The sequence below is a fragment of the Talpa occidentalis genome, unplaced genomic scaffold (genome assembly GCF_014898055.3).
Source record: "Talpa occidentalis isolate TD23 unplaced genomic scaffold, MPIMG_talOcc4v2.1 talOcc4.4, whole genome shotgun sequence".
Classification (NCBI taxonomy): Eukaryota; Metazoa; Chordata; class Mammalia; order Eulipotyphla; family Talpidae; genus Talpa; species Talpa occidentalis.
The window spans coordinates 55,055,942-55,079,460 of record NW_023604295.1 but is presented as its reverse complement, the minus strand read 5'-3'; the positions used below and the strand labels follow the sequence as shown (position 1 = coordinate 55,079,460).

The window sequence follows — 23,519 nt, the reverse complement described above, 5'->3', positions numbered from 1 at the left end:
GCTGTGGTGCAACATATGAATTGAAATTTCTGCCTGAAAATCATTACTCAGATGGTCAGAAGTGAGGAGACCCAGAGAGCTAGCATGATCATATTATATAATTACATGATTGATCAACAATTGTCAGTATTATGTCATTTGCATTTTAGGAAATGCAAAGAAAGTAGGCAATATAAGGGCCACCTTTATCATGTTAAATACATATGAATACTTTTGTTATGTTCAGGATTTAAGACCAAATGCATTATCACCTACAGGCACTTATTGTAACAGTAAACATCATCTTCATCAACCAAGAGACTGTTGGAACTTCCTGAAGAGACACTCATCTCAGAAAGATGAGAAATACATTGCTGGCTTGGTAAGTTAGGTATATAATATGACCTTTATGCAGGTCAGACACGGTTGTTCTTGACGTGACCATGACTATATGAAGTTCGAGAGCTCTAAGACAATGGGCTTCTCTTTTTTTTTTTAAGATTTTTTTTTAATTAAAGATTTATTTATTTATTCATACAAGCACTGGGTACAGTCAGAAGTGCGGGAGGGTGAGAGAATTCACCAGAGCCACAGCGGGAACAGAACAGGCAGACGGACAAAATATACTGCTAAGGGGAGCAGCGGGCGCGGCAGCAGAGGTCTGTCGCACCATGTGGGACCCTTGCCGGCGGCCGGAGATTGAACCGGCACTGCAGAGGCTGTGGGCAGCTTCGCAGCCCAGCGCTCAACCACTGCACCACCAGGGGAGGCCCTGGGCTTCTCTCTTAATACAAACCAAACAAGCTCCTGATTACTAATACATTTCCTGGACATCAGGAAGTTCTGATCATCTGCCTCCAGAATGCAGCCAGCCCAGCAAGTGTCCAGCCCTCAGTGAACCAGAAACCATTTTTTTGAGTTTGGGGAAGGAAAGATGATAGTCCAGTTTGCTCACTTCTGAATGGACTCAGGACAGAAGCCCGCCAGGGACTGCCACTGTGGCAGTCTTTTGCAGAGCTTCTGCAGGTTTGCAGTGTGACCTTCCTCTCATAACACCTGTCTCTTGAAACTGATACTGCAATGGACACAATTAAATCCAGCCTCACCCTAATTCAATCAGCCTGTCTACTAAGAATGTTTTATTTCCCGTGTAAGAGGCTGGATCATTGTTATTTAATGAATAGAAACGATGAATAGAGGCTGCAGAAACTGCAGGGCTGATTGTGATATGTACATACTGTACCTGGATTGCTTGCTTCAAGGCTGTGCTGTTTACTGTCGCTGTAACTAAAGGTACAGAGATCCAATTCTCAATTTATAAAAGAATCTCCCTTCTATATATACACGCAGTACATAGCTCTTTCATGTCAGAAACGGGTTAGAAACCAGTTTCCTGCCACTTAGACTGTGGCATTTCTGGGTCAGCAAAGGTGCTCATATTTGGCAGCATGTCAGAGCCACCTGGTAGCTGAAAACAAAGCTAAGCAAAATGCTTTCCATTCATTTGGACGGAGGTGAACACCCAGTTACTGGCATTTTTAATAATACCCCAAGGTACTTCTAATAGGTAGCCAGAATTGAGAACTACAATATTCCAACCAATTTTGTTAAAATACTGAATGACAACAGCTTAAATTTAAATGATGTTGGTGTTGTGTGTGTGTGTGTGTGTGGGTAAATGCTTTGTAAATTACAAAGTGGGAAACAAATAGGAGGTGAGTTATGACTGTCAAATGCTTGCAGAGAGCTGCTCTGCTGCTAGCTCCCAAGTCACTGGCCTGGTCTTTACCCTTAAGAGATTATAGCCTAATGATTTACAATCTAATAGGTGGCTATTTGTTTCCATAAATGTGTCCTATGAACAGCAGCAGTAATTGCAGTCACCTTGCAAGCAGACAACTAGAAGCAGTGTTATAGGCTGCAGGCCAGCCAGGGGGTTAATGAGCAGCAGCAATTATAACACAAGTTAAAAGCCAGGTTGCTTGCTCCACTCTTTAAGGGCTCCCACAGAAAGAGAGGCTGAGAACCAGATAACCAAAGGTCACTTCTGAATTTCAAGCAGAGCAGAGGCTCCCATGCAGGTGTCCTGGGTTTGATTAAGAGGACAATCTGAACTCTAAGATACTTCCCATTTAATTAATTTCATTCTGTGGCTGGCAAGCATTGCAAGGTGCCAATGTTACTGCAAACAGCACAAATGATTGCTGTTTTAATCACTTGTCGAAAGCCCTAGGATTGATCACAGATGAGAAATGGCAGGAAAGCACCCCCCACACCTGTAGGCACACCCTTTCATTTGGAAATATAATTTGAGCTTGATAAAAAGCACAGTTTAGTCTTCTCTGTTATCAAACCTGTAGGGGCCAAGTTATCTGCATTTTGCAGATAGCTTACATTCTTTTGGTCTGCATTACATATTTTTTTTTTTCCAAAGTTTTCTCCTACACTATTTTACATGAGCTCACTGATAATGGATAGAATAGAGCTTGTCTCTAAAGAAACGAAGACTTGGGCACAGAGAGGTTAAGAGGCTTGTCCAAGATTGCATGCAGCTAATAAGGGTCAGAGCTGGAACAGTGGCCCACAATCCTCTTGAGGGACTGCCTCCCCATGTCTCTGGTGGGTTGTGCTTCATGTTATAAAGAGATCCCCCAACAGCTCATTTAAGACAGCAATACATTAAAGCTAAGATTTAAATTATGAACATATTTATAAGTGAAATACTATCACAGAGATCATAGCAATCATATATTCAAATTATATAGCCTGTCACTTAATCCTCACTCTTTCAGGTTAAATATTCATGTATCTAAGAAGTCACTAATTCCCTCACTTTTGATTTCCAGGATTTGTCTGATGTTGCTAATTTAAATAACCCAAGAACTTGCTTTGGCTTTTTTCCCCCCTACTGTTTAGCTATAGTGTTCTGACTTAATTTGTTTTGAGTTCAAGCCCATAAACTCAGAGAAACCATTTAGCTCCCTTGTAAGACCTCTGAAGTCTTACAGGAGGCAAATCTTCTGACAACTATTTTAGATCCATTTCCCCCTTTATTCCTTCTGAACCAGCAATCAGAATTTTGTACCCCATTTCTGTCTGTTAGCGATGGCCTCATCCCAACCTTCCTGCCTGCACATATCTGACAAATGATTATTCTTCCGGCATTTTGATCTAGGTTAAGGGCCGACAATGGCTGTCTATTTGGATAAGACCCAGATGCCTAAGTGTGTCCCTGAGGGACATACATTAACCTTCACACCTGGTACAGCAGCAAAAACACAGACTAGGCACTGAGAGCTGATTTTATGCTCTGAGATTCTCCAAACAAGTCACTACTGGCATCGCAGTGCCATGAGTGCTTCATTTCTCAGCTATGACATAAGAGTAAATATTCCAATAACAGTTACCCTACAGAGCAAAAGATACAGAGGAAGTGCCTAAATGTATGTCCCCCAGTTATGCTCAGCAGTATCCCTCTGCCTTAGTTAGGTGTCTACACACCCTTTTTTCTCCTACCTTGGACTTTAACTTGAGCTCTTCATTGCACTTCTCAACTTCTTCATTAAAGGTAGGGTACCATAGCAACATAGGGGAACAAATAAGAGATCAGGAAAAAAATATAATAAATTAAAAAACAAAATTGACGGGCAACTATTAATCAGAGACATTCTGCAGGGGAGGGAGAGGGAGCAAAACAGGGGAGGGAAGAGCACAAGGGACTATGGTGATGGTGCGTGGGTGAATTGGTGGTGGGAATTTTACAGGGACTGTTCCTGAAAGGAGAAACCATACATTGTACAAAAAGGAAGAAAAATGATGTAAAATATATACGAAATAAATAATAATAAAAAAGAAAACTTAAAAAAAAAAAAGTGCCCTTTAGTGTTATCACCAGTTTCCATGTGTGGACCTTGTATCACTCCAAACTCATATCAAAGAACCATATGCTTGAGGCAATGAGGAAATTCTGCCCATAGACTGGCTATAAGATGACATTCAGAATTACTGTTACCTTTGGTATGTCTAGTAATGACTTAGTAGTATATCAAAGATTTTAGGATTTTCTTTTTATCTCGGTTGTAACAAAATTTCTGATCTCTATTTATTGTGGCAGACCCTAGGTCTGATGTGGCTGGGAATTTTTTCTGGTTTCTTTCATTATAATCTTACATTTTCTCTAACCTGTCTTACCATAGTTTATATTCATTGTACACTAGACCTATTGTTACTGTAATTTTTTTTAATTTTTTTTTTGTTTATACAAGAGCCGGGGGTACAGGCCAGATGCGTGGGAGGATGAGACGATTCACCAGAGACAGAGCGGGGAACAGAACAGACAGACTGACGAAATACACTGCTGAGGGGAGCAGCGGGCAAGACAGGAGAGGTCTGCTGCGCCATGTGGGTTGCTTCGAGGCTGGCCGGGATCGAACCGACACTGCAGAGGCTGCGGACAGCTTCACAGCGCTGTGCTCAACTGTCTGCGCCACCAGGGAGGCCTGGTAGTGTAATTCCAGGTTTTCAGGTCTAGTTTCCCAGCCAGGAATCAATCCCAGGCTGCAGTGACAACACTAGGTTCTACCCGTCAGACTACCACAGGCTGGTGTCTAACGAAGCCGCAGCAGGAAATTTGCTGGCACTCAGGCAAGTAAGAAAAAAGGGGCAAATTCATTTAGAGAGGTAGATATATGGAAAAGCTTATTAATGAGAAAAACGAAGTGGGATTCCCAGGCCTGTGGACTGGCCACAAGAGGCAAGGAAGCCACCACGGGACTCGTGCCTCAGGGAATATGAATCTTCTTTCCCTAATTATTCTAAAGTGCCATCAGTCTTTTGGTGATTAGTTTTCAGTGGTCTCACTCACTCTGTCTTAAAAGTCTCTGTGCCCAGAATTACATCTTGCATCCCAGCTCTTATCTTGGAGTCCTTTTTCTTTATACTCCTCGTCTGAGAATGTCCTGTCAATCCTTGGAATTTGCTGCCTTTGTCTCTGGAATCTCTCTTATTGCTCCAGGCTTTTTCCCATGCTATTCTGACCCTAGATGCTATCCACTTGCCCTATGACTCACTATTAATCCCAGTTTAAGGATTATATTTGGAAAAATGCTGCGTGGAAGAAATAGGAAGGAAGTCAGGGAAGGCTAAGCAAGCTGTCAGACCAGGATATTAGTGTGATTCAGGAAAAGAAGAGGGGAAGAGAAGACTGGGCCTGAACGCCTTAAGACATTTTTGCAATTTCTCTAGGCAAAATCACTTGGGCCAAAGCAAGTTGACAAAGGAGTCACCTGTTTTTTATGAGTGAAGCAGCCTTGGAATTTCTGTTGTATTCGCTCACAGGTGGTAACTAAGTCCAGGCATCGCGGGCTCAGTGATGGATATCAGTGTCATACATCTGGGTCCTGGTGTGATGGAAATGCCGCAGCTCCACTGGACATCTGAGGGGCCAATATCAGAGGCACCACCATAAGGTTGGTTACACTGTCCTTGTGATCCTTCAATGTTAGTCCATGTACTGTGCCTAGAACAGTGTCAGGTGCAACACAAGCACTAAGTGCTACTGTTACTGAGTGCCAAAGAGTTGCCTGTGAGGGTGTTATGTCAGGAAAAGAAACTTACAAACTTTATTCTCTAAACTTCAGGATCTGCTTACTTTTTCTTTAAGCACTATTCATAAGGCTTGGTTAACTTCAGTACAAGCCAAAGCCAGGTAAGAAATGACAGCTTAAAAGAGACCTGAGGGACTCCCCTGGTGGCGCAGGCGGTTGAGTGCAGCGCTGTGAAGCTGTCCACAGCCTCTGCAGTGCGGGTTTGATCCCTGCCGGCTGGCAAGAATACCACATGGCGTGGCAGACCTCTCCTGTCTTGCCCACTGCTCCCCTCAGCAGCGTATTTCTATCAGTCTGCCTGTTCTGTTCCCCGCTTTGTCTCTGGTGAATCCTCTCACCCTCCTGCAAATCTGACCTGTACCCCAGTTCTTGTGTAAATAAATAAATTTTTTGTAAAAATCTTTAAAAAAAAAGAGAGACTTGAAGTTTATTAGTATTAGAATAATCAGAATTAGAATAATCAGAATAAAACTGGGAGGTGTGGGGTTGACAGCAGGTGAAGAGACAGAAAAACAATAAACAGCAGGGCCTCCCTGGTGGCGCAAGGGGTTGAAATCAACCTATGAAGCCATGCGCAGCCAATGCAGCATGAGTTTGATCCCTGGCCAGGGAACTGCCCACATGGTGCAGCAGACCTCTCCTGACTCACCCACTGCTCCCCTCAGCAGTGTATTTCAGTTGATCTGCCTATTCTGTTCCCCACTCTGTCTCTGGTGAATCCTCTCACCCCCACACCTCTGGCCTGTACCCCAGTTCTTGTATGCATAAATAAATCTTTAAAAAAATAAAAATAAACAGCAAACACAGTAAACAACAGAGTCAACACAATGACAAAAGCACACATTTTCAGGAAAAATGAAAGGAAACTCAGCCCCAGCAACATTTAGAAGGCCTGGGTGCTTCATGGTATTACACAAATGGGATGGTATCACGTGGTATTACATGCAACGTCTCAGAACTGGTAGAACCTGAGATACTGCTGTCTAAAACAGACTTTCACTGTGAAAGAGGGTTGCCTATAGCAGGTACACAGGACAGCAGCAGCCACATGAAGAATGAGAGAGGAATATAAATATGTCATGGCATACATACATGTAACAACAGATGTTCATAATAATGAACACTAGAGCAAGAAACTATTTTACTGACCCTCTGAGAGGCCCACTTGGAGGAGGAAGGTATACAATATATTTTAGAGCAATTTCCATCCGGCATAATTAAAGCTACAGAGCAGATCCATAGAAAGAGTAAATGTGCTAGGATTCTGTACAGCTGATTGATTAATCTAATTATACATATTTTTGGTTTTCCTGTGCATCAATGTTGATCATTTTTTCATTCACTTGAGACTGGACAATCCTCACTCTTCTCATTTTATGACCCGATTTTATGTTTGGATCCCCACACCTTGTGTAGCATTAGTCATCCCTGCCGCGGTTCACTTGCTCCCTAAGCAAATATAAAATCTCTAGGATAAGTCATTAATACCAGCAGAACTTCCAAGCCATTTAAATTAAGCTCCCATGAGGGGCTGGACAGTCCCATGACTGGCACTAAGGGTGCTCACACTACTGGCATGTGCACCCCAGGACACCCGATTAGACATTGTCTGCTCTTGCTTCCTTGGCTGCAGGCTTCACTGTGAAAACACATCCTTGTTTCCACCCAGCACTCCTTTCACACGTGCCGGTTCTTGCATATGAGCCACTGACAAGCACGGTGCTTTCACAAACACTGAGCTAACAACACAATTGTTGGCAAGGGATATGATATCAACGCCTTTGGAAAATAACTAAAGAACTTGACAGCTCATCTTCCAACCTCTCAGGAGTACTGTTAGAGCCTGAGAAACTGTTGCCTAGAACAGACCTCCACTGTGAAACTGGCCTGCTGGTAGCAGTACGCGGGACGGCAGCACGGAGAGAGAGGACGCGGAGCGCAGACAGCATGCAGACATGCATCTAGTATGCTACCTACCTTTTTTCTGGTTTATACAACAAAAATACCACAGAGTGGGTAATTTAAACAACACACTGTTATGTCTAATGGTTCTAAAGGCTGGGGAGTTCAAGATCAAGGCGCAGGTCGATTCAGTGTCTATTGAGTCCCTTCCTCCTGATTCAAAGACAACTAGCTTCTCAGGTATCCTCAAGCAGAGGGAGGGAGCACTGATAAGGGTTCCTGAAGGTTCTACCCTTGTGACCTAATCACCTCTCAAAGATGCCACCTCCAAGTCCTATCACACGGCAATTTAGACTTCAACATATGAATTGGGAGGGGATACCAACATTCAATTCACAGCATTTCTGGAGCACATTTCAGAATTAAGAACAAAAGCAGAATCTGCCTCATTTTCCCACTGATTTGTAAGTGCCTTGGGGGCAGAGGTCTCTTTGTTTGCATCTACACTAAGTAAAATTTATGAGGCGGAAAAACAGACATGCTACAGGCAGTGCGCAATTCATGTTTGATAACAAAGAACAAAAGAAAAAAATGTCCTAAAAGAAATCTGTTTCTGACATTGCTATAAGGGTTAAAATAGTTGTTAATCTCGTGTGGGTTTAATTTCCCCCAGTTACTTCTTTTTAAATCTTCTGTTTTGGGGTTTAAAAAAGGGGGCTTGATGGGTTGTGCTAAACTCCATACATTCTAAGAGACAGCCAGTTATTTTAAACGTTAATGAATTAAATATTTTATCTTTCTCTTTTATTATTATTTGCACAGTCTTCTAAAGTTACCCATTTTTCTCTTAGTATTTTCCCCTTCCCTTTTATTCTAGATGGCATATACATATTTTGAAATAAACAGATGTACAGGTTAAAGAAGTATAACACACAAGGAAAAACAGGCAGAAAGAACCCAGAGTCTGGTATTCCAGGTGTTAGATTTTTGCCTTATTTTTTCTTCTTTTTTTCTTTTCTCATCTGTGCATATATTTTTCAAGAAATGAAAGTTCATATACTGTAGCTTCTCAGGTATGAGTAAATTTAAGATAATAGTTGAGTAACTATTTTCAGAAACTTAAATTTACCTAAATTTAACTCTAAATTATATACTTACAACCAGCACAGTGTTACATGTCAATTATATCTTGATTTAACAAAGGGGGAATACCCCAAATCTTATAAATTTTTTGCTTTTTCCCCAAAGTAAATTGGTCAGGTATGAAAAAAAAAGTATTCTGAAGCATTCGAACTTTTGATTTAAGTACAGACAACATGTTGGCTAATTTGTATTGATTTTATCTGCCCATCTAGATGCAATCACACTTTTAAAAGTAGATTCCTGTAATTTGCTTTTCTATAAAATGTCACCAATGCATTAAATACTTTGAAAACAGTCTTAGTAAATCAATCTGCACTTACTAGATTTGGTTAAACGATAGCATTAGAATTCCATGCCGAGATTTAATTTGGTTTTAAAATAACTCTCTACATGCAGAACATTTCCAAGGGCGGAAAGGCTAGTTCCCAATTATTTTCATGCCGTCAGTGCTAAATGTGTTTAATGACTCGCTTACCTACAAGCTGCGGGTTCTCTGAAGACTTCCCTGTTCAGTGGGATGCACACATTTTACCTCAGGCTGTTTTATATTTTAAAAAAGGGGAACTGCAGAAGCACAGCAATATGAAAAGTAAAAGGTCTTACCTTGTTCTTGTTAAAGGTATTATAGACTTGATCAACATGATGATTGGCTCTTTGATTCAAACCTTGCAGACCTAAGAGTATCTTAATTCATGCAGTGTTTGCAGGCCAGATGGATATTCCACCATAAATTGTTTGCACCACGTACAGGTCTCTTTAGCAGGAAGTGCTGACTGATCACTAGCTACAGATACTCTATTCTCCATCATGATTCAGACTACAGCTTTTACTCAGGCTGTTTTCATGTGAGGTCACTCCAGATTTAGTCCTTCACTCTTCACTAAAACTTGAGGCTAACATATGCCATTAGAAAGCTACTCTAATTCTCTTACACCTATAGGTTAAATATGAATAGAAAGCTAGTGAGATGAACTCAACTGATCAGTTTTAAGATGGAGGTTACTTACTAAACTGATGGGATTGTGCTTACTGCCAGTTTGAGACAGTTTTCTGTGAAGGGCAGCAGCAGTATTTTAGAGAGGGCAGACCTTGCTGTACTGTTAACTATAAATTATACCTAAATCATTGAATGGTACAATGAAGTCTAAAGGAAAGAACTCTGAGCTGCAATCAGCACGGGTTCTAGACTTTGCTCACCACTTATTAACTATAGTGAACCATTACTTAAGTTCTCCAGTCTCAGTTTCCTCATCTGTATAATCATATCAAGAGTATTTGCCTTCTCACACCTGAACACTTTGGAGATATATTTAGAAGAATATTTTTTTTAAGCCACAGGAAAATTATACACTGAGTATTGTTAAATTACAACAGAGGTCCATGCATAGGAGAGGGATATGGGTAGAGATAAATAGATAAGAAGTAAGAAAGAGCTATAGAAGTAGTAGGCTATTGAGTGTGGTCTGCTGATAAAAGAACATATTGGGTTGTATCTTCTGGCATTGTTCTTGCTGTTTCCCCCCTCTACCTGTCTTTTCTGTTTCTCAGGTCTATATTTGCCTACTCATGCGCTCTGCCCGCTAGTTTCATCCCACTTCAGGTCCTGAGCTAATCTTGTTCCAGCCAAGCTCCCGTTGTCAATGGATTTGAGAAATGAGCCAATGGGCCTGAGAACTGCCAGTAATGGGCAATGAATTGTCCAGTGTGATCCTGAAACCCTTGCTACCAACCATGCTTAGGAAGAACAGAAATACATTATTTCCATACGGGTCATAGGGTCTTAAGTATGGTTCTTCTCTCCTAATCTTATTCCAATTTTTCCCAATTCCCATGTTGTCTCAGTTTGTAAGTCACAATTCTCGCTGCCTTAGACACTATTCCTTAGTTCTGATTAGCTGTTTAAAATTCAAGACTAAATGACTGCCTTGACAGGAAGTGAGGTGGTTGGGGTAAATGTGATTAATTTACTTTCAAACATAACAATATATATAGACTTTCAATGGAAAATTTCTATTTCATAACATTAAATGACAGGTCAAAGAAATAAAGTCATAGAAAATTGGAATGCATTCACTTGGAAGCATTACTTGAAGCCATTAGAGTAGGTAAAATTTCTTAATGCGAACAGAAAGGAAGAAGAGATAATGAGGACTTATCCCGGGAATTATTTAGCTAGGAAATATGAAGAATATCCTGTTAAAATGTTCAAAGACCATTCTCTGGGGAGTCCCCCTTCAGATTATTTGTAAATGTCTGCCAGAGGAACGCTCAGAGGCATTCACTTATCTCATCAACACTATTTATTAGTAACCAATTTTTTAGATTAAAGGAGAAATGGATACTGATGATGGCAGGAGGCGGTAATGAAAGGTTTCAAGGGGACAAGAAAATCCCTTATAGAAGGAAAAGTTTGGATAAATCAAGAATACAAGGGCTGAGATCCAGAAACTGTTTTCTCATATAAACTGTTTTTTAAAAAAATCTGCATATTCATTACTGCAGATTAAAAAAAACTTCAGGGGCCTCCCTGGTGGTGCCGGGGTTAAGACACAACCTATGAAGCTATCCGCAGCCACTGCAGCACGAGTTTGATCCCCAGGCGGGAGCTACCCACATGGTGCAGCAGACCTCTCCTGACTTGCCCGCTGTTACCCTCAGCAGTATATTTCAGTCAATCTGCCTGTTCTGTTCCCCACTCTGTCTCTGGTGAATACTCTCACCACCACCCCACACCTCTGGCCTGTACCCCAGTTCTTGTATGCATAAATAAATAAATCTTTAAAAAAATTTTTTAAAAACTTTAAAACTATTATAAAAAGTGTGAGAACCTTATATTGAATATAATATTGATATCCAAAAACCAGTTGCATTACTATATAAAACATTAACCAATCATAAGATATTGGGGAAAAGATTTCATTTATAACAGGCCAAAGAATAAATCTAACAAACTATAAAAATATAACTAGAATGTACAAAATGTATTTGAAGAAAAATTTTAAATGCAAATATAGGTTAACAATGAAGATATAAACACACAGAAAGGCATATATTGGCCTTGGAGAGGAAAACAACATTTTAAAAAGGCATTCTCTTTATATTAATCTATAGTATCACAATTAAATACAACAAGATACAAAAGAAATTTGAGGGATAAGTGATGACTAAAATAACTAATTCTAAGTTTGAATGAGGATTAAACATGCAAAAATAGGCAGGAAAATTCTGGAGGAAAAAAACTAGTTCTACCAAAACAATAGGGGCCAGATATGAATAGAACTTTAATATGCAGTTAGGTGGCACTGTAAATCACAGAGATAAAGATTGATCGTTCAGTTAATAACTGTGGGACAACACTATGACTATGTCAAAACATACACATGCTAGATTTCTAACTACTCCTTGTATCAACATAATTCTGGATGAATCAAAGATTTTAGGGCCTCCCCGGTGGCGCAGCGGTTGAGCGCTGGGTTGCGAAGCTGCCCGCACCTCTGAGGCGCCGGTTCGATCCCCAGCTGCTCCCCACCGGAGAAGGGTCTCACATGGCATGCAGACCTCTCCTGCTGCCCGCTGCTTCCCTCAGCAGTGTACTTCGGGCCTTCTGCCTGCTCTGCTCCCTGCTCTGGCTCTGGTGAATTCTCTCACCCTCCCGCGTCTTCTGACTGTACCCAGTGCTTGTATAAACAAAAAAACAAAAACCAAACAAATAAATAAATAAAAATGCATGCCTCTTTAAAAAAAAAAAGTTAAAAAAAAAGATTTTACAATAATTATTAATAATCATTATAAAAAGACATGGTAAAATTTCTCTATAATTTCAGCATTGGGAATTACTGTCTAAATATGACTACAAAACCTAGATGCCATAACCAAAGGAAATTGAACCAATTTTTTTTAATCCCATATGGCTCCAAGCACTAATACATTTAAAATATGAAAAAAATTGGAAAATATTTGTAGTATGTATCATATAAAAAAGATAATTTCCCATAATCTATAGTTATTCTAAATAAGCAAGAAAATACCACCAAATAGAAAAATGGACAAAGTCCAAATTAGAAAATTCAAATGCATTTTAAACATGAGAAGACGTTTAGCCTTACTCCTAATATAAGCAATGAACATTGAAGCTATAAGGATATACTGCTTTTCACCCATTTGATGAGCAACATAAGAAAGTTTGATAATTCACAGGGTATCTAAAAGTGTGAGGAAATAAGCACTTAAATATTGATGTGGGATTGTATACTAACAAAATTTTTATGGAATATTACAAGACAGTATCTATTAATAACAAAATGAATATGACCTCTGACCTAGCAACTCATCTTCTGAGATTTATTTAGCAGATATAGTTGCACATGTGTGAAATAAACATACTTTACAAGTAAATTTAAAAGGATGGGGAAAATCTAAATGCCCATCAGTATAAGAATAGTTATATAAATTTTAGTATGTGCATAGAATGCAGAAAGAAGAAGTAATTGAAGCTGAGAGAGCTTTACATGTACTGGCCCTCCCATGGAGAGATCTTGAAGTATATTAAGTGGAAAAAAGCAGGAGCATCTTCTGGGTGCTATTGCATCAGTATTTACATCTATGTAATGATTTATATATTTTATGTACTTTTTTTTTAACAAATTACAACTCTTTTTTTTAAAGATTTATTTGCTTGTTTGTTTGTTTGTTTATTTATTTATACATGCATACATACATACATACAAGCACTGGGTACAGTCAGAAGCGTGGGAGGGTGAGAGAATTCACCAGAGCCAGAGCGGGGAGCAGAACAGGCAGACTGTCAAAGTACACTGCTGAGGGAGCAGGGGGTGGCAGGAGAGGTTTGCACGCCATGTGGGACCCTTGCCCGGCGGCCGGGGATCGAACTGGCGCTGCAGAGGCTGCGGGTAGCTTCGCAACCCAGCACTCAACTGCTGTACCACTGGGGAGGCCCTATGTACTTTGTTTTTAGATGGACTCACAAGTAAATGGTAAAAGTGTGCCTCTTGAGAAGAGTACATGGCCAAGACATCTGGAGACTTTTCACCATATTCCATTTCACATGTTCTGAATTTTGTACTATGCGCATATACACAGAATTAAAATTGCACAATTCCACAAACAAATATTAAATGCTTTATTGTTTTTATCCAATGCTGCAGACATTTCTAAACAAAACAATTATCAAAGAAAATGTAAATACAAAACTCTTACATATGTGTAATATGTATTCATGTTATGCTTAAAAGACTATTTTACTATAAATATGTAATAAAATTATATAAACTTATCAGAAAACTTTTTTTTTGCATTCATATTTTCTGCTTTACTGAATAATGGCTACATTGAAGAAAGGGCACAAAGTCTCTTTCAAATTTCAAGAGGTGACTTTGTGGTTCTTTCAATGTTAATTTTGAAAACCACTGTTACCCAGTTTTTCAGTCTTGAGTGAAAACAAAATTTAGGCCTAAATAACATAGTAGCTCATGTGGGAATTAGAAATAGTTTCTAAGAAAACAAGAAGAATTAGGGAACAGGGCTGAGAAATATATAAATTGTAAATCGGTCTCCATTTCTAAAGTATACGATTTTCTTAGTGTTAAATAGGATGGATTTTGTAATAGCAAATACAAGGGGAGATTTTTTTTTCCCTATGAATCTTCCCTTTTCTTATTTACATTAAAAAAATGTCTTTTCTGACTTTTACTTTTGAGAAGTATTTTGATTTTTTTCTAAAGGGAAACTGTGTCCTATATCTCTAGTCATTTTACTTAAAGTGTTCTGGAAAAGGAGATTATCTTCTTGAAGCAAAGATTCTAAATAACTGTCAATCTGCTCCAGATCTCCTTCTGGACCACCCTGGAAAAGAGAAGCAACAACTGTACCAGGGGAAGAAGCTATAGGTCGCCTCCTAACCATCTTTCCTATGATTCATGTAGCAACACAAGGTACCCTGCGTTGAATAATGCTTTTAACCTTTCAAAATATTTTTGCATTCAATCTCATCTTATGCTCACAAGTGGCTAGCATCCTGGATCATTTTTCTTCTTTAGTGTAGACTAGTTCAACTGTTTTATTCCCCTCTATTTTATTACTAGACACAGTCCTAAAGTGCCTCCCCACCTCATCTTTCTTCATAATAAGCTTTCAGCTTCCATTTTTTTAAAATGCATGAATCTTTATTCTTATAGAAAAAAACAAGATGAGTAGGCAAATTTTGACTTCTCTGTTTCTCCTGCTTGCACTGCAGCATCTTTTCCACAGCTGTGGCTTTCCATCCTGATCTTTCACCCTTTTCTTTCCTTTCCCAAGATTTCTATTGAAGTAACTTCTTCTTTCCTGGGCTTTCTGATCCAAAGAACAGCGGGACAAATGCTCCTTCTTTACTGACATAAATCCCACTCTTTCAGGTCCAACCACTGGATCAACTAGTTCTGCAAGTGAGTTAATGGATAAGAATTTTAATTATGGTTCCAGCACCACCATCTCAGTTTCTCATTCCTAACTTAGTTCCATTAAATGTACTTTTGCTTTGCTCCCTTTGTCCTAGATTTTTTCAGTCTTCCAACAAGGCTGAATTGTACTTAGTGTCAGCTTTGTGACCAGGGCCCTTTTGCTTCTAGACAGACTTCTACAATACTGATATTTATTTAGATTTCCAAATATTCACTGACCTTGAAGAATGTCCTGATACTAGCCACTCAGCCTATTGAATATAGTCCAATCCTTTGGTTACTGTTCTTCTCCTGGCCGACTAGACTTCCTCCTAGGACTATAAGTTTCTAACCCAGTTTCTTCTTATGCCTTTCCTACTCCATCTGCTTCAGTTCCATATCATCTCAGATCTCTGCTCAATTCACTGCAGTCACTCTACAATCAGTGACAGTCGAAATGGAAAATCCAAGTGGGGAATGAACAGTAAATATATGTGGGCAGGAGCCCTTGAATACCACTCAAATGATACTAGGTACAGCATCTCCTAATCCATAGGTAATTTTGTGAATAAAGCAAATCAAATTAGTATAATTGTCCTGGCTGCTACAGGGAGACCCAGGGGGTTGGCAAAGAAGAAACAGTAAGTTATTATATCTCTCTTTTTGTGTTTTTCCTAGTGATATTTGCTATGAGGAAAACCAATGGACTTATTATTTTTAGATATAGTTTAAACAACCTTATTCAAAGTAGTCAAAAACTGAGTAACACCAAATGTCCACTCATAAAGGCTAATTACATTTGGTCTATTCATACAATGGAATACTATAAGATAATGAAAAATAACACAATACTGTTATATATAATTACATGAATAAATCTTGCAGCCATAATTTGGAGTGAAATAAGCCATCACAAAGGACACATTTTATACAAGTAATGAACTAATAATCTATAGCATTAGATATAAAGATGATAAACTCTAAGTTAGTGACTATAGGGACATAAAGACTTCTTCTGAGTTGGTGGTGGTGCCACATATTTTGATCTAGATTTATGAACTTTTGATAGCTGTATCTGATTTCCAATATATAGAATTTCTTTGGTCTCATTCTCCTTGTTACTGAGACAACAATCATTGCTAAAATTCTACTATATGACAGGTTTCATTTTTTTTTTGACACATTAAAATATTTGCGACCCTTTACAGTCAAGAGAACCAAATGGAGCACTACTCAAATCCCACTTGTATAGCAATAAATAAACTCAAAGAGTTGTTCAGGAGTATTATTAATGGAAGCACAATTACCATCATGTGAGAACAGCATTAACTGTGTCTTTTAATGTTAAAATTCAACATTTTAATTGTTGCCTAAGCCACTTAAGTGGGGAGGGATCTTCACCTTGGTTATATATTTAAATTAAGCAAGATTTCTTGGTATGGAGAAAAAGAACCCTGCATATTTGTTGATCAGAAATGTCAGAAGTGTTTTGTGTGAAAGCAAAGGAGGAACAAAAGGAAACATACAAGTTTTTCCAACCTACATACCTACAGGATGTTTCCTGACCTCTTCTACCTCTCCTTTAAGATTGAAAGCCTCCTTTTTTTTATTATGCATGAGGATAAAAAGAAATTAACATATTCTGTTGTCTGAAAACATTTCCATTAGTACTTCTCTGTCATATTTCAATGCTAATTTTGCAGGATAAAGTAATCTTGGCTGGCAGTTTTTATAGAACTGTGAATATGTCATTCTACTCTCTTTACATTTTGAGTAAATCTGCTGAGAAACCTGATGACAATCTAATTGAGGTGCCTTTATAGATTACATTCGTTTTTCCCTAGCAGCCTTTAATATATTTTCATTATTGTTGACTCTTGATAATTTAATAATGCTGTGTCTTAGTGAAGGTCGTTTTGCATTTACAAATCTGGGTGTTACTTCAGCTTCCTGGACTTGCATATTCAATTCTTTCCTTAGGTTTGGAAGTTCTCGGCATTATGTCTTTGAATAGGCTCTCTGCTCCCCTCTCTCTTTATCTTCTGAAATATCCATCATTCTTATATTTCCTCTTTTCATGAAGTCTGATATTTCTTTATTCTTCCTAAATTTTATTTTTCTTTCTCCTTCCACCTGGGTCATTTGTATCTTCAATTCCAAAATTCTCTCTTCTGACAGTTTAAGTCTATTTAATAAGCTTTAGAAACACTGTCTTCACTTCATTAATGTCTTTTGTGCATGCACTGTTTTTTTTTTTTTAAAGTCTGACCTCTTTAGCAAAGAGTTCTTTTTGTTCTTGGATCTCTTTTCTGAGATCCTATACCTGCCTTTCTGTATTTGCTTGCCCTTGCAGCCCTTCTTTGCTTGTTAGATACTCTGGCTCTATGCACTTTATCAAGGTCTCTGGACTTCCATTTATCTCTTTCAGCTTTTTTAATGTTGTGTTCAGTTGTCCTTGTCTCCTAGGCACACATGTTATTTTGTTTTCTAATCTGGGGCCCTATGTCTTTACTTTTGTATTATTAACTTGGGGGCATGTGAGGGAGGAAAAGATGGTATGCTGGAGTCCAAAGACTTGGTAGCAGTCTGATGGGGAAGGAGAGTTATTCTAGTAAGAGTGATTGGCACTTTCTCTTCTTCCGTTGCCCTTCTCTCTGTCTTGCCCCAACTATGAGTCACCAAACTTGGAGCAAGATATACATGTTTTGGTTCCCTGCTGCTGGCAACAAACTGGTGAGATTTTCTGAGAGCAAACTTTAGTTTTGCTATAGCTGTGTTTCGATGTGATGTTTAACAGAACCTCCCTAGTCCACCACATTGTGGGGAGAGTCTGGAAACATTACCTATACTACCAGCACAAGCAAGGATTCTGATTTTGTTAAGAAAAAAAAAATAGATCTTTCTTCTATTAACAGATCATTTAAAAATGTTCTAATATTAACTTTCCAAGTACATTTATTTATGATTTCAATATTCTACATAAAGCGTGAGGACAAGCTAGTTTAAGCGACTTGTCCATGGTCAGTAAGTGGCTGACAATGCTAGGAAAGGAAACTAGCTGAATGATCATTCTAAAAAGTGTATTACCAATACTCAAATAAGATTTCATCACTTACCAGCTGAAGTTTCTGCAACAATAATGAGAGTTTAACACGAAGATTATTCAGTTTCTCTTCAGTACTTTTTCTTTTTTCTTCACATTGCCCCAGAGATACTTCATTGATCACTGTTTTTCTATCTGCATCATCAGTAATGGACTGCATTTTTCTCTTCAGTTTTGTTTCATACTGGACCATGCAAACATTCTGGATCTGGAAATGTTTTTAAGATATTTTAGATATTTTTTAAATATTATTTTCCTCCCTGACACCAGAAAGCAATTTCATATTCCAATTCTGTACATATGTAACAGTGCCAACTCTAAATTTATGTATGATTGTTGGTCTAAATTTAAGACATGTTGATACTTTTAAGTAACTCACAGTCTGAGGACAAGTACCCAACAGTCCAGTAACTATAATATAAGGGTAAGAGAGGCACTTTGGAATGAAGAAGTAACACAATAATGGTTGAGTGTGTTCTCGCACCAGTGATGCCAGACTATTAAAGGCACAAAGGGGACAAGGTGCCTATGACCTTCTCTCTATCTATAACTACAGGCAATGACAGAGTAGCTGATTGCTTTCTTGGAAGATGATGCCATGTTATTTATAACTCAGGTCTGTAGCATCTCAAAAGCACAGAAGCCAAGTAGAAGGAATTCTTATTCTGTCACTCTCCTCAGGTTCCTTATCCTGCTATAGAGTATGATTATATACTTATGCATATGATCATTGCTAATTCTAGAGACTTGGTTGTCTACCAAGAGCTCATGTTGTGCCTAGGGCAATCACAGAATAGAAAGAGGTAATGGAGAGGTCAAATACTTCAATTTCAGAATGACATTAATTGCTTTTATCAATATTTTGAGAGGTACGGGGAATATTCTGACAAAAGAGATACAGGGCAAATTCTGATTTGATAAATATTTGAGTATTTTTGTACTAAGGAGATTTCTGCATTCTAAATGACTGGGTTGCCAGGAAAATTGAAGTGGCCTCATTTGATTTCCTTATTCCCCCTTCCTCTCCTCCACCACACTCACTAATACATGCAGGCTCTTTACAGACATTACCCACATTATCCCCTTTAAGCATTCATTGACCTCATGAATTTCTCCTTTCTATAATACCCTTTAAACAAAGAACAACAAAAATGATAAAACAAAAAAAAGCCCTAATATAGCAAGCGCTATTTAATAGATATTCATTAACTACCTCTTAAATTCAAGACATTGAACGCAATTGAAGAGATAAAAATATATTTAAATCTTAGTTTTTGCCCTTAAAGAAGCTTCTAATCTACAGAATGAGATAACACACATGTACAAATATCATATTTTACGGTATAGAGAACAAGTAAGGCACAGAAATTATTAGACTTGAGAGGAAGGTATGAATTCTCCATTAAACTAAATAGCTTCAAACTCTTGGCTTGGATTTAAGTCGGTATCTTATCTACCAATTATTTATACTTTTCATCTGCTATTAATTATGAAGTATCTGGGTAAAGGACCCAAATACCACACCACTGACCACCGACCCCCCCGCCACCCACACACACACACACACACACACACACACACTGCTGTCTTTAAAGGTGAGCCGAATTGTGAAGTTTGTAGATTACTATATGAACATTTTTTTTAAAGATTTATTTATTTATACAAGCACTGGGTACAGTCAGAAGCACGGGAGGGTGAGAGAATTCACCAGAGCTCGAGCGGAGAGCAGAACAGGCAGAAGGACCAAAATACACTGCTGAGGGGAGCAGTGGGCAGCAGGAGAGGTCTGCGCGCCATGTGGGACCCTCGCCCAGTGTCTGGGGATCGAACCGGCGCTGCAGAGGCTGCAGACAGCTTCGCAACCCAGTGTTCAACTGCTGCACCACCAGGGGAGGCCCCACTATATGAACATTTATCTATTTTTAAAGTCTTAAACTGCCTGGAAGCTTGTGTGAGGCACCAGGAATTAGACTCTAAAATTGTTGGTCTGGTTATGCTTTATCTTTCCTAATTTTCAGAGTTCTAGGCCTCACTCTTCAGGAGTATACACCAGATTCATTTCTGCCTCAAGCCCTTCATCCTTATTGCTTTCCCTTATCAGTAAATTCAACCCCAGATCTATATAAATCCAATCCTTGCCTCAGTTCTGTGTTGAAAGAAGGCTCAGTTATTCCTTGCTTACTGTAGCTGAAGTAGACCCCCCTTCCTAACACACATTTTATAGCAGTTACCTTATGTATTATTTGTTTATTATCTATGATTATGTTATATTATGTATTATTTATGTGCTATCTGTCTCTCCTTCAAAATGCAATCTCATTGTAAAAAAAAAAAAAGAAGTAAGATTTGTGCTCTCTGGATTTCCAATGTCTAGTACAGTTAGCTCTAAGCAGGAGGCAATTAAGAGAACAGATGTGCAGCTTTCACAACAAGGGAATTTCAGACACATGGGCCAATCCTAACCTGAAGTCCAGGTTACATTCTAAGAGCTTGGAGGGTAATTCACTGTTGAACATCGCTAATTCAACCCACAAGAATCTGATGACTTACGGCTAAAGCTACCTACTTCAGGAAGCTTTAATAGATACTTCCTGTGGAGGTGTCAGTGAAACCCAGGGTGTGAATTCGCCCATGATCTGAAATGGAGTAGGGTAAATAAGTGAACACATCTGGAATCAGGACAGGATCACAGATAGTTCAGGTGTCACCAGAGTTCAGTTCAGAACACTAAAATTCTACCGCTTTTGACATCCTGAACAACAGCAAGGAAACCTTTAAAAAAAAAAAAATGAAGAAAAGGCAACCATAAAATAAGCCAAATCAATACAATTTAAGAAATATAAAATAGGTTCCTCCCTGGTGGCACAAGGGGTTAAGCATAGCAATGTGAAGCTAACCACAGCCTCTGGAGCATGAGTTCAATCCCTGACCAGCCAGGGAGCTACCCACATGATGTAGCAGACCTCTCCTGCCTTGCCTGCTGCTCCCCTCAGCAGTGTATTTCAGTGGATCTGTATGTTCTGTTCCCCATGTTCTGTACCCCAGTTCTTACTGCATAAATAAATAAATCTTTAAAAAAATACAAAATATTCAAAGCAACAAGATTTGGAAAAACAACAGTTTTGGGCACATCAGCAATAAAAAGGAATATACTACTGATAACACTTGAATGGAGTAAAAGGGTCTTACATAAACAGAGTAATACTATATCATTCCACTACTATAGCATTCTTGAATGATAAAATGATAGAGATGGAGAACACGTTAGTGGTTTCCAGGGTTTAGAATGTTTCTGTGTATGGAGTAACACGAGGGAGATCTCTGTGATGATGGAAGTTCTGTAACCTTATTTTGGTGGTGGTTATACAAATGTAAAGATATGTCAAAAAGAGACGTAAGTTCTATCAATTTTAATTTCATAGTTTTTAATTTCATAGATATATAATTATGTAACATGTAAGCACTGGGGAAAATTGGGTGAAGGATACATGGGACCTATTATTTTATAAATTCTTGTGATTCTATAATTCTCAAAATAAGAAGTTCAAAAGACAACATTAATAAAGCATGAAGTTAAAAATGCTTACATAGCACACTACATTCAAAATCATATTCAGTCTCTCAAAGTTCACTATTTTGTAACCAGCAAACTATATTTCCTTCAACACTACCAGTTTTCTGACTTATTTTCTTTTCTCAGGCTAATACCTTCAGGTGTCTATAAAAGAGAGCAATTTTGACAACTTTTAAAGCTCAATGTAAAAGAATTTCGAATTGTATTAACATTTTAATTAATGTGAGTAGAGAATTATAACAAGATGAGAGGCTTAGTTCTGCTGGTTAAACCTACTCTTGTAGAAGTTATTTGTGGCAGATCAAAAATGGTATTCTTCCCAAACTCCATTAATTCAGGACAAAATTAGAATTTGAAAGAAAGGGTACTCAACTGAGATTTTAATTTTCTGCCTTGAATTTTAAAGTTGGAGCTCTAGCAGAATCCTAACAAGTTTGTATAAAGTGAGGCAGGCCTATGAGATCTAGAGATTTTGTACCCTGCTGATAGGGGTATGCAAGTGAGTGCTTCCGTGGGGAGCACTCTAGCAGAAACTGTCACCTTTGGTTCAATGCACAAACAGAAGATTCAGATGCATTACAAGACACTGACACCGCTTAGACACAAAGATTGATGAGAGGATTATTAACTTCTATGATTCTATAACATAACTGAAGGAAAAATAAAAGAAAACAACTATGATACATGGAAAATAAGAGTTTTAAGATTCTCTCAGAACACAGAAAGGTCAAGGTTAATTTCTCATGGAGGGGCTGAGAAAAAGTTGATATAGAAGACAGCACTGGCCAGGCGTGGCATCAGGTGGGGGCGATTTCAGGAGGCCGACTGTGGATAAGGAGAGTGGTTAAGAGAGTTCTGAGGGAAGCTCAGAATTCTGAGGAAGGGCTCAAAGGCAGAATAATTTAGGTAGGTCAGTACAACTCCAATTTGGATGGTGTGGGTAGCTTATGAAAGGAAAGAAAAAAAGATGGTAGTTCGCGTCTTGCTGAATGTGACTGCCAATGCTGCTGCAACTCGCCTATTACTCTGTCATAACCAACAGGTGGTCATGAAAACCACATGTGTGGTTGCACAGGGAGGAGGGGAAGGGGTCTGTGACTCATGAAGTGTTCTTCTGGACTCTGATGTGATTCTCTCAATTAAAAGCATACAGCTTAAATAAAGTTTATACATTTGTCTTTTACATGGATTTCAAGAAATAATCTGAATAGCTTTGATGACCATCCACCTAACGTTATCACCACTAAAATCCTTAAGACTGAGCAGGTGCATTGTTGGGGAAGTGATGATTCCAATTGTGCTGAGCTTCGCCTGTAACTGTTTCAGCAGCAACATATGGTCTCTGGGATGTTTTATCTTCCTTTGATTGCTTGAATTCTACTTGCCTGGACCTTATGGGAATTCCACTCCTATGTACTAACACTCCCCACCCTGCATAGACACTTACCTTCCTCAGTCTGGCCTCCAAGACTCAATAGCCTGGTTCTGTTACTGACAGTGTCACATTGAAAAAAAAAATCACTTAGACATGAAAGGACATATATAAGCATGGGTAAAAGGAGATGTAGGACAATCTAAATTCTTAGTAAAGTTCTAAGTTTTACAGTGCAAGCATTTAACCAGAGTTTCCTCATCAGCAGATGAAGATTTGTGGGAAGATCTAGGAGCCTTACTAAATTTTTCAAGCTGCCTGCCACAGACTTTCAGTTGAGACATTTCCCAGTGGGTCACTAAGCAACCTGCCTACCACACCCCACCCCATATTTCATTGTCAG

The 23,519-nt window shown here is 38.7% G+C and overlaps 2 protein-coding genes across 3 annotated transcripts in view; both read right to left on the bottom strand.

The window, feature by feature from the left end:
• Window positions 1-9,436, bottom strand: part of GUCA1C (guanylate cyclase activator 1C) — a 103,663-nt gene extending 94,227 nt beyond the window's left edge. The window contains 2 exon segments of the mRNA XM_054700623.1: window positions 9,234-9,319; window positions 9,322-9,436. Of these exon segments, the coding sequence (XP_054556598.1) occupies window positions 9,234-9,319; window positions 9,322-9,436 (201 nt within the window).
• Window positions 9,437-13,871: 4,435 nt separating this feature from the next.
• MORC1 (MORC family CW-type zinc finger 1) overlaps window positions 13,872-23,519 on the bottom strand; it is a 133,021-nt gene continuing 123,373 nt past the window's right edge. The window contains exons 26-27 of one of the 2 annotated variants that reach the window (XM_054700621.1): window positions 18,184-18,378; window positions 13,872-14,492 (exon numbers count right to left, since the gene is read on the bottom strand). In XM_054700621.1, the coding sequence (XP_054556596.1) occupies window positions 14,337-14,492; window positions 18,184-18,378 (351 nt within the window). In that variant the 3' untranslated portion in view covers window positions 13,872-14,336. The other variant, XM_037525593.2, reaches the window with a different exon arrangement.